The 12,606-nt window shown below is 38.4% G+C and overlaps 1 protein-coding gene across 4 annotated transcripts in view; it reads right to left on the bottom strand.

Moving 5' to 3' along the window:
* The window catches only part of Robo1 (roundabout guidance receptor 1), a 1,019,974-nt gene that overhangs the window by 732,532 nt on the left and 274,836 nt on the right, over nt 1-12,606 (bottom strand). Inside the window, exon 1 of one of the 4 annotated variants that reach the window (XM_017316894.2) lies at nt 6,401-6,981. The exons of 2 other annotated variants lie outside the window; for them this stretch is intronic. In XM_017316894.2, the coding sequence (XP_017172383.1) occupies nt 6,401-6,509 (109 nt within the window). In that variant the 5' untranslated portion in view covers nt 6,510-6,981. Of the gene's footprint in view, nt 1-6,400; nt 6,982-12,606 lie in introns of those variants that run through there. One more of the 4 variants, XM_006522961.3, reaches the window with a different exon arrangement.

Genomic DNA, 12,606 nt, shown 5'->3' with positions numbered 1-12,606 from the left:
TACCTCAATATCCAGCTATACCACTTTGTCATAGATCATCTGTCCACTTGTATGTGTGTGCTCTGTGTATATGTGTGTGCCTGTGTGTGTTTGTGTGTATATAACTATGTGCACACAAGTGTTTGTGCCCTTGTAGGCCAGAGGCATCAAGTTCTCTTGGATTAGGAATTACAAAGTGATGGGAATTGAGCCCAGGTTCTCAGAAAGAGCAATATCTGCTGAGTTCTTTTTCTAGCCCCACTGTGAAACAGGGCAGAACTTCCAAGAAAGGAGGATGCTGGGAGAAGAAATAAAGCTCTGGAGATTTGGCAGGGACATGGAGGTGAAAGGATCAGAGCAGAGGAGAGAGGTAGAGCTAGCCACATGGCAGGATATAGTGCCAGGATTAGTTGGGTTAGGCTAGAAAGCTGCCCTAGCTAAAAGGTCTAAGCTTTAAAATAGTAAAAGCCTCTGTGTCATTATTTATATTGCTGGCAGGCTTGAGAAAGTAGTGCTATAAGGGGTCACACAGAAACACCAAGCTAACAACTATCATACATGTAGCAGAGGCTCTAGTACAGACCAGTGTATGCCCAGCTTTGCCTCTTCATCCTCGGTGAGCCATACAAGCCTTGCTTCATTGATCCAGTGGGCCATGTTCTCCATCCCCTCTGACTCTCACAGTCTTTCCTTTCCCTCTTTCACAGGGTGCTCTGATCTCTGTGAGGGAAGGAACCAAATTGAGACTCCAAATTTAGACTCTCTGTCCAAATAACTTCTGGCTGTGGGTCTCTGCATGCTCTCCCATCTGCTCCTTCCTCTGGGCCTTATATTCTTCATACATCCATCCGAGAAAGAGAGAGGGGATGGTATCTAGAAAGCCGGACACCTGCTATGTTCCTGAGAATGTACCAGGAGCCTGTATTTCCCTAAAATATAATGATTTCTATCTGTATGAACTATGGGGAAAATGATTCATTTATATGACATGTATTTGATGAGGTTCACTTGATTGGAACCTGAAATATAAATACTGACCCATATTGAAATCTGTACCATTTCTTTATACTTTGCTTCATTCGAGTGGTAAATTTCCACAGGTGTTCTGCTCTGTTCAGATTTTTATTTAACAAATATCACTTAGTAAGTTTTAGTCATTTCCTTAATTCATAAAGTGCCTATGTTTTTCCTTGCTTTCTGTAACTTTTATTTAGAAAATAAAATTTAGTTTAAATAAATTTAGTTTAATTCAAAATAGATTTAGTTTCTCATTTATATTAACTATTTTATAATCAAGACATTATTTTTACTTTTGTTTCTTTTTACTACCACTATAGTTTTATATTATGTGTTTTCATTATAAAATTTGCTTTTAAGAATTTATTTTAAAATTGAAAGGTGAAGATAGTCATATTGCATAAATAGAAATGAAGCATTTTAATGTATTGTGAAATTACTGCTTATTGATTTTCGTGTTCCTCTCAGGAATACTTTCTATTCCTTGTTACAGTGTTGTGAGTTTCTATGCCCTACATGCTGTTTTAATATAGTGCTATTTTAAGTTTCTAAATGTTCAAATATATGTTTATAAATAATATTTGTGCTTAGTTCTTTTACTATGTAATTAGGAGACAGAAAATAAAAAAAAATACTTTTTTTATGGAAAGGCTTAAGCGGGCTTACAGTGTTAAACATATAACCTCAATGTTTGATAAAATTTTGATTTTAATTGAATTCTGCTTTGTGCCATTATTCAGTCAATAAACATTTGTTGAATGAATATAGTTTCCATGGTCTTTATTAAAGATAGTGAAAAAAACCAACAACAGGACTTCAGGAATCCATGCTTTTGATCTTCCCAGTGGTGAACTAAACCCGTGATTAAATATATGATATAAAATTAGGCTACAAGCACAATTAGTGAGCTGAGAAAAGTTGGTGCTGCTATTTTTAAACTGAGGAGAAATTTATGATTTTTTAATTGTATAAAGTCATATGCACATAAGTCTATCTTTTATATCATTTGTTATATTTTAAGCATTTTTACAATCTAATGTATTTTTCCTTTTCTTTCTTCCTTTCTTCCTTCCTTCCTTCCTTCCTTCCTTCCTTCCTTCCTTCCTTCCTTCCTTCCTTCCTTTCTTTCTTTCTTTCTTTCTTTCTTTCTTTCTTTCTTTCTTTCTTTCTACTTTTTAAATATTGAGTTGGGTTCTCACATAGTCCCCACTCAATCAGTGTCTGTATCCAAGGATGGCCCCAAACTCCTGACCCTCTTGCTGTGTTACTTCCCAGGTACAGTGCTGTGCTATCGGATGTGTGCTACTTTGTAGAAAACACTGCTAACCAGTGACATAGGTAAGGTTGTCATAGGCCCTAAAAGAAACCTCTACTAACATTACTTTGATAAGTCGACATAGCACTAAACTGCATTCTAAACACTTAAAAGATAGAATCATACATCAGTAGAGCTCTCAGTCCTGATTCATGGGTCTTCTTTGGATGACAGACCTGGGTAAACTGGAGGCTCACAGCTGGTAAAGCTGCAGGGAATAAGTGAGAGTGGAGTGCTCCTTTGTAATGGAGGCATCCCCATGTGCAAGTTCCTGAGGCTTAGGGAACATTGCAGATGGGGGAGCAGAAAAGGTCAGGTTGGCGAAGGCTGATACAAAAGTATTTCTTCAGTACATGCTTTCATGAGATCACTCCAAGGATGGTTACCTTCACAGAGACCTCAACTTTGTCAGTAATGGGTTTTGTGACTTTATTTTTTTTTATATATTTTTATTAGGTATTTTCCTCATTTACATTTCCAATGCTATCCCAAAAGTTCCCCATACCCTCCCCCCTCCTCCCCTACCCACCCACTCCCACTTTTGGCCCTGGCGTTCCCCTGTATTGGGGCATATAAAGTTTGCATGTGACTTTATTTTTTAACCCAGGCTGGCTTCCAACTTGCACACAGCACAGCGTGTTTCATGTCATTATTTTTCAGAACTCACTTTTGTTTGAAAATTAAGCTCCTCAAAATCAGTTTTTTGTTATTTGAGTTCCTATAAATGTTTTTGTTGCAATATTCTTTTGAATACTACTGTATATTAACATTAGATCAAAGTTAATATCATATTCAATAATGTATATAAAAAAAAATCAGTGTCTAGTGATTTGTATCTAGAAGGATTCTTTTTGCTTGGGAAAGAGGAGCTACAGAGACAAAGTTTGGAGCTGAGACAAAAGGATGGACCACCTAGAGACTGCCATATCCAGGGATCCATCCCATAATTAGCCTCCAAACGATGACACCATTGCATACACTAGCAAGTGTTGGCTGAAAGGACCCTGATATAGCTGTCTCTTGTGAGACTAGGCCGGGGCCTAGCAAACACAGAAGTGGATGCTCACAGTCAGCTATTGGATGGATCACAGGGCCCCCAATGGAGGAGCTAGGGAAAGCACCCAAGGAGCTAAAGGGGTCTGCAACCCTGTAGGTGAAACATTATGAACTAACCAGTACCCCGGAGCTCTTGACTCTAGCTGCATATGTATCAAAAGATGGCCTAGTCGGCCATCACTGGAAAGAGAGGCCCATTGGACAGGCAAACTTTATATGCCCCAGTACAGGGGAATGCCAGGGCCAAAAAATGGGAATGGGTGGGTAGGGAAGTGGGGGGGGAGGGTATGGGGGACTTTTGGGATAGCATTCTAAATGTAATTGAGGAAAATACATAATAATAAAAATATTAAAAAAGAAAGAAAGAAAGAATTCCTCAGTTTTCCTTGCCTAGCCTCTTCTGTTAATGGGCATCTTTGATTTCTCAATTGCTGTGTCCTTGTGGATCAGTTAGAATGCACCAGTATCATATTCTTTTGCCTTAGAGACTACCAACCACATTTTCTGGAAATTTTATATTTTATTTACCTCCAGCCAACTGGATAATTTATGAACATAAAATTAAAAGTCTAGAGTAAGAAGAATTGCTTGATTATGTTTTTCTCCATATTTCCACTCACCCCACCTGAATACATTTTCACCATATTTCCCTAAAATAGTTTGAGATTTGTTGGTATATTTCAATGTTTGTCTCTTGTGTGAGTCATTTATATTTGTTCAGTTAGAATGATGTCTTTAGAATTTCATTCCTCACAAGGTTCCATTTGAATATCCCAGAGCAGATTCACATGGTAATGTTAAAAGTGGTCCCAGAGATGATAGAGGAACTATAAGGTAGGTCCTCATGGGTCAGTTGCCCATTGTGGGAAATTTGTGTGATGGTCAAGCTTTGTGTAAGCTATGACAATAAAGCTGTACCGGTGGCTTGGTACAAGTCACATAACTCAGGATGTCAGTGTGATGTTGATCTTCATTGTCAAGTTGACTGACTTGAAATCACCTTTGCTCAAGCTTGTGAGGGTGTTGCTCCCTCTGAATGTGGGTACCATTATCCTCCCCTGGCTGGAGTGATATAGTCAAAAGGGATTAGCTAAAGACAAGAATATACTGCTTCCTGTCTTCAACATTAGGGTGACCAAACTGCCTTATGATTCTACTATTGTGGACACTTTCAAGCTTTGCCCACTTGGATGAATTTATCATCCTAAACCAGCAGCTAAGTTAAAGTTATCGTCCCTTCAGTTTCTAGCTGTCCAGCATTTGGTTCCGGCAGGAAGAATAGTGAATAATACAATCCACTTCCCCATTTTCAAGTACAAGTGGTCATGTCTACATTAGATACCATGAATTTCGAAACACAACACGAACAATTTGACACCATTATGAACAGTACGGATAGATAAGTAATACTGTCAATTCTATGGCCTGACATGATTGAATTTAAAGTTTAGATGTAGAATAACTCTTAAGAATCCTGGAGTTCGAAGAGAAAAGGCTCTCTTGTTCTACTTCAATGGATAATAAGCGTATAACTTTACACTGGAGATTCTGAGACCACATGTGTGTCCAGAAAAGAACTGCTCAGTATGAAAAACCATTCATACTTTATGATAACATAAATGTATGACCTATATCTCTGACTTTTTCTAAAAAAAAGAAAGAAAGAGAGAAAGAAAGAAAGAAAGAAAGAAAGAAAGAAAAGAAATAGAAAGAAAAAGAATGAAAGAGAAAAGGGGACCACAATCTAGTGAGGGTTGGGAAATGCAAAACTTAAATGAAAACACTGCAAATTGTTTTGAGACTGTCTCCAGCTTGTCTTGCATAAGAGTTCCCATTGGTCTGTCCTCCCTGGCTTCGCACTTTCTAGCCATGTCAGTAGGACAGAACTCATCACGGGCAAGCACAATTAAAATAAACATTGTACTATCAACAATTAGCTTGCAGGTTTCTGGGAATTTGGAGAAGTTCAATTTAAAAAGTTAATGACTGGCATGCATCTTTTGATCAATCATATTCAAAAGCAGCATTCTTGTCTCCACATGAATAGTTGGTTCCATTTCTCTATCTGCTTTTTGAGATAGATATAGAAATAGTGACTTTGAGGCTACCCTTTAATACTTGGTGAAAAGTGCTTATACATACACGTGTTCATAAGTAAATCCATTGTTTCATATATGTGCATGCAAACACACACAAACTCAGGTGCACATGCACACGCACGCACATGTGCACGCACACATACACTCAGTATCCTGTGGTATAATAAAAGTAAAGGCATTGGCTGTATGGATTCAATAGTGCAGGGGTAAGCATCAAATCCATTTCTTCTTTTTAACACTAGAAACAGCTTTATACCTACAGCATAAAACAGTACTTACAAAATGTATAAACAGAGAAACAGATTTTATAGTCAAGTATGAAGGGATTGCACATTCACGAGAAGAAATCAATAAGTTGATCCTGGACTGTAAAATATTTACCAAACCCAATTAGAAAGCATCAACTCTCAAAGTATCAACTCTTAGCTGTTAAAGTCAAAGTGCTTACAATGTTTTCAATTTCTAAGTTTCCCTTCTTATCACCCTCAGACCAGAGTGCTTATATAGGAGATTTTTAAATTATTAGATTTACATAACTAGTGTTTTGATATCCACACAAAAACTTTCAAGATCCTTGCAATGTAGATAAGAAAGAAATTATAATACACATCCAATACACATCCTTAGGACCTATCAGTCAAAATATTTCCAAGTACCGGAAACTGTAAGAGTTAAAGAGGGAAAAAAATCCACAAAAAACCAAAAGCCAAACAAAACTCTTTTTAATGAGAACCAGGATAGCATTGCCACTGCATAGCACTTAGCAGGTAGAGCCCATTTATTTTGCATACATATTTAATGTGTAAAATTCTTTTTACATCCTAGAACAACCTCTTGAAACACTACGGACTTAAGTAAACCAGACTAGATGCATTCCTCCACATAAAGAAGAAAGAAAGAAATGAACCAACAGTAAATTCATCTGGCTACTCACGGTTCTTTTCACCTCTCCACCTTGACCCAGCTCTCATTCTGCCGGAGACACCCACAGGGGAAGTTATTTCAGCCATTGAGAAGAGCAGCATCAGTAACAGCACAGCCATGCCAGGTAAAAATAACCTCTGTGGAGAGTCCTGTCGCAGACGAACCTGAAGGCTCTTACTGAGAAGAGAAACCTGGTGCCAACCCTGTCATTTCAGGCACCAGAAGTGCAAAGACGCTGTTATCCCCATTCACTTAAAATAAAAATAAAACAGGTATGCTCCTCTCAGTCTCTATTTGAATAGTGCAGAAAATGTTTTTTTAAAACCCCCCAAACTAGAAGAGATGCACAGCTTTCCTCTATACATAAGCACAGATGTGAGGATGGAGAGGCTGAGAGTTTCCCGAGTCTTTCTGCTGCCACCAGTTCCTAATCTGCTCCTTCCATCTCTCACTTCTTTCCAAATGTTTGTCAACATCTTTCATAACATGGTAAGGAGAAAAAAGCTGAGACATCCGCATTTCCCTACCTACCCTTTCTGTACCACTGATTATAGTACTTGACGAAACTGGGTATTTAATTTTGGCACTGCAAACACACCTCATTTCAAACAGAGGTGCTTGTTAAGAGAGGGGGGAAAAATCCCCTCACTTGTTCTCAGAGCTCTGTATCTAACATCTTGCAGAAGGGATTAGATGTATAAATATTGGATGCTAAGGGATGATAAAAATACCTCTGAAAAAGAGGGAGTGGTAAACTACCATCCTTCATCGTCAGCCTGCACTGTTCGATTTCTCTATTCAGAGAATAATATATAAAGACAGTCTGCCAGAAATATCTCAGCTCCCTGAAGCAGGCAAAATGTAGTGTGCATGGCACGTTCTGGGATCATCTGCACTGCATCACAAACACTCGTTTGCTTTGTAAATACATGTTGGTATCTTCCAACTCTTCTGTTTCCTGCATAATGATTTTTATCACTTTATAAGCTGAACAGAATTTTCATCAAATCAGATTTCTCTGCTTCACGATGAAGTCTATTTCCTGTGGACAAATGGAAATTTTGCCCTGATTATTTTTGGAACTATACAGTAATGGCATAGATACTTGCCTCCAGTTTGGAACATATATATATTTTTAGTTATAAAATATTTTTTTTGCTTCCAAAAACATTATTCCACAAAACATACTCTAATATTTTAATAAGAACATAAAGCTATTTTCAGATACTTCTATATACATAATAATGTTCTCTAACCTGGTGCAGTTCACACAGCTGCCAAGACTGCTTTTTAAAAATGTACGTGAGGATGTGCAATTTACTATTCTTTTTCTACAGCTGAGGAAAACTAAAGGTCTCTAGGATGCAAGAACATCGACAGATAAGCAAAATAGGGTTGGCAGAGGACAGGAATGGACAGTGGAGATTGTGGCCACACACAGATAGAGCTCTGTGAATAATGAGAGGAGCCGCTCAACTTCAGTTGGTGTTCCCAAGGATGTTCCAAAACCAGAACTATCAGATATCTTAAATTATAAACAGAATTATGCTAACTATTATGCAGAATCTTCTCTGAAATTCTAAGCCAGGAATACAAAGAATTTAAAAATGTATTATCAACATATATCATCCAGACTCTTTGATTCAAGAAATATTACTGGGTGTGGTATTTCAAAACTGTAATTCCAACTACTGGGAGACTGAAAAGGGAAGACTTCCATTAGTCTGATTTAAACTGGCTACAGAGGGAAACTTTGACTCAATATAAAATAAATAAATAAATAAGGTAATACATAAATAAATAATATTAAGATAGTAAGTATGTTATTAAGAACCAATGTCATAAAGTCAAGTCAATGAGATACACAGACACAAAACTTGTCATATCCCTCATAAATATTTTGCTATTCTGGGATAAATTGCACTGGGATCTTCATCAACAAATTGTGTTGATTGACAAGCAAACAAACCTATGCCTTCCGGGATAACAAAGAAGCTCCTTACATTTTCTTTTTAAGTCTTGCTTTCAACCTTAGAATCTAATTACAGTAAGACATTCTCTCATTTTGCTAAAGAACACAAATATCCAGAAGTCCACATCTTTCCACTCATCTTCCATTTCCTAAAGAGCTTTCTCTCCAGCTCCACCTGGCACAATCTAGTTAATGTGGATAACTTAACATGTGCATAACTGCTCAGAGATTACTAGCAATAATTCTCCATTTTTCTTCTGTCAAACTCACTTGCAAGTAAAGAGTTCAGAACACCAATTGAAATACATGATGATCTTTTGGCAGTTCATGAGCTCAGGAAGTAGAATAGTATCCTTTATGTGAAAACTCATCATTGTGGTTGTGTCTGTCAAACTAAGCCATGTATCCCTATTCCTGAGAATAAATGGGAGGAATCAAAAGCACCTGCCATATTCTTACCAAACTTCTTTTGAGTACCCCACGTGTGCCTCTCACCCAGTGACTAAGGACTTGGCAAGGATCAGTTTGTGTGTATTCTTTCATGAGAAAGATAGCTTAATGTGTAGAAAGAATAGCTACACATAAATCGCAGATTTTAGGACATACTTTGAACATACATCTTTAGCGAAGTGAAAAGGGATGATTTCAAAAATTAGATTGCAAGAGGTTTTAATTTAAAGCTTCTCTGTGGAAATGGTGTATTTAGCACAGATAGGTTGGGTGAATAATCCAACTTGGCAAATATGGGAAGAGGAGAAAGTAGGAATACTCTGAGAGATAACAAATGTAAAACATTCAGATGTGAACGATTTGGATACTTATTAACAATGTAAGACGAAAGAGAATTAGTTGAGGCCCTTGGAACTGCACAAAGCTCTGATGCAAAAAGAGATATGTACTTCATGAAACAAATGGAAAGGAAAAAAACCCACATGATCATCTCACTATATACTGAAATGGCATTTGCCAAAATTCAATACCCTTTCATGATAAAAGTGTTGGAGGAAACAGTAATACAAGGGATGTACTTAAATCTAATAAAGGCAATATATAGCAAACCAATAGATAACATCAAATTAAATAGAGAGAAATGTAACACATTTCAACTAAAATCAAGGACAACGAAAGGATTGTCCCCTTATCTCTTCAATATAGAACTTGAAGTTCTATCTAGAACAATAGAACAACCAAAAACAATAAAGGGATACAAATTGGAATGGAAGAAGTCACAGCATCAGTATTCACAGATGATAGTGATAGTATACATAAGGGACCCCCAAAATTCTACCAGAGAACTCCTAGCACTGAGAAAACCTTCAGAAAAATGGCTGGATATGAAGTGAACTCAAAGAAATCAGTAGCCGTCCTCTACACAAACAATAAACAGGCTGAGAAAGAAGTTAAGGAAACAGTACCATTCACAATATCCACAAATAATAAAAAATAACTTGGTATCACTCTAACCATGCAAGTGAAAACCTGTATGACAAGAACTTCAAGACTCTGGAAAACAATTGAGAAAGATATCAGAAAGTAGAAAGATCTCCCATGCTCTTGGATGGGTAGGATTATTATAGTAAAAATAGCCATCTTACCAGAAGCAATCTACAGATTCAATGCAATTCCAATAAAAAATTCCAACACCATTCTTCGCAGATGGTGAAAGAACAATTCTCAACTTCATATGGAAAACCAAAAATCCCAGGATAGATAAAACAATCCTGAACAATAAAAGAACTTCTAGAGGTATCACCATCCCTGACCTCAAGCTGTACTACAGAGAAATAGTAATAAAAATTGCATTGTATTGGTATAAAAACAAAGAGATGAATCAATGAAATTGAATCAAAGACCTAGAAATAAATACACATACCCATAGACGATTGATTTTTCAAAAAGACTCCAAAATTGTACAGTGGAAATGGGAGAGCATCATCAACAGATGGTGCTGGTGTAACTTGATGTCTACATAGAGGAGAATGTAAATATATTCACAATTATCATCCTGTACAAAACTAGAGTCCAAATGGATCAAAGACTTCACTGTAAAACAAAACACATTAAACCTCATAGAACAGAAAGTGGGGAATAGTCTTAAACTCATCAGTACAGTATCCAAAATATACAAAGAATTCAAGAAGTTAGACACCAGCAGTCCAAATAACCTAATTACAAAATGGGGTGCAGAGCTAAACAGAACTCCCAACAGAGGAATCCTAAGTGGCCCAGCATCTTAAAGAAATGTACCAGAGACCTGAGAGGTGAGAGACTCACAGATCTGAAATAGAGGGACCTTAAAGGAAATATGCTACATTGGGGAGATGGAACCTGTTGAGCGCACCTCCAGTAGAAAGACGGGGAATCAAGTGGAGGGATGGGGTTGCCATCCCACAGTCAAAAACTCTGACTCAGAGTTGTTCCTGTCTGAAAGAACTGCAGGGACAAAAGTGGAGAGAAGCCTGAGGAAAAGGGGGTCCAGTGACTGGCCCAAAATGGGATCCAGCTCAGAGGGACGCTCCAAGGCCTGACACTAATACTGATGCTATGGTGTGCTTAAAAACAGGGGCCTATCATGACTGCCCTCCAAAAGGCCTAACAAAAAGCTGAAAAGTCAGATGCAGATATTTTCACCCAACCAATAGACAGAAGCTGGTGACTCCTGTGATTAAATTATGGAAAGGCTGGAAGAAGCCAAGGAGGAGGGTGACCCTGTAGGAAGACCAGCAGTCTCAACTAACTTGGACTCGCGCCATCTCTCAGAAACTGGACCACCAAACAAGCAGCACACACTAGCTGATATGAGGCCCCCAACACATAAACAGCAAAAGACTGCCGGGTCTGAACTCAAGTCAGAGAAGATGTATCTAACCCCTAAGAGACTTGGAGCCCCTGGGGTTCGGGAGATCTGGTAGAGTGGGAGTGGGGTGGGTACATCCTCTTGGAGATGTGGGCAAGGAGGTGTCAGATCTGGAAGATTTGGAGTGTGTACCGGGAGGGGGATAAAATCTGGAATGTACAAAAAAAAATTAAAGAATAAATTTTAAAAACGTTCAATGTGTTATGTCATCCCAGAGATGCAAATCAAGATCTTTGAGATTCTACCTGATACCTATCAGAATGGCTAAGATAAAAAACTCAAAGACAGCACATGCTGGTGACATTGAGGAGCAAGGCACACTTTTACCCTCTTTGTGGGACTACAAACTTGTCCAACCACTCAGGGAAAATGATTTCATAGTTTTGTGGAATATTGGGAATAATTCTACCTCGAGACCTTGCTATACTACTCCTGGGCATGATCCCACAAGACAATTGCTCAAGTATGTTCAACCGAAATGTCCCTCATGTGAGGAATAGAATAGAGAAGATGTGGCTCATTTACACAATGGAATAGTACTCAGCCATTAAAAAGAAGGGCATCATGGGTTTTTCAGGCAAATGGATGGAACTAGGAAATATCATCTGAAGGAGGTAACCCTGACCCAAAAGGACGTTGATTGTATGTACTCACTTATAAGTAGATATTAGCCATAAACTACAGGATACCCATGCTATAAACAACAGACCCAAAGAAGGAAAATAAAAAGACCCAAGGGAGGATGGTTGAATCTTTCTCAGAAGGGGAAACAAAATATGTATTGTATGTTTATGAAAGGAGGGTAGTAGGTAGAAGAGGGGTTGGAAGAGGAGTGGGATGGGGGAAGATCGGATATACAGAGAGCAGTAGAGAGAGGGGAGATTGACAGTGGGGTGTGGCTATCACTAGGAAATGCCAGAGACCTGGGATGGGAGAGGCCCCAGGGTCTATGGGAGAGACTCTAGCTGAGACTCATAGCTGTGGGGGATATGAAGTGGCCACTACCTGGGGTCAGACAGAACTAGGATAGCAAACCACCCATAAAACCTTTGACCCAAAATGTGTCCTATCTACAAGATTTGAGGAGAAAAAAAATGTAGCAAAGCCTGGTGAATGGCCAACCAATGACTGCCCTAAATTGAAACCCATCCCATGTGCAAGAACCAATCCCTGACATTATTAATGATATTCTGTTATGCTTGCCAACAGGAACCTTGCATAACTGTCCTCTGAGAGGCTCTACCTAGCAGCTAATGGCAAGAGGTGCTTTGGCTCACACTCAAACATTAGATGAAGCTTGGGGAGTCTTGTGGAAGAGTTGGAAGAAGGATTGAGGGACCTGAAAAGAACAGGGAATCTACAGAAATACCAACAGTGTCAATAAACC

Source organism: Mus musculus, chromosome 16 (genome assembly GCF_000001635.26).
Source record: "Mus musculus strain C57BL/6J chromosome 16, GRCm38.p6 C57BL/6J".
In the NCBI taxonomy this organism is placed as follows: domain Eukaryota; kingdom Metazoa; phylum Chordata; class Mammalia; order Rodentia; family Muridae; genus Mus; species Mus musculus.
Note: the sequence above shows the minus strand (reverse complement) of the source record. Positions and strands in the feature narration are given on the sequence as shown.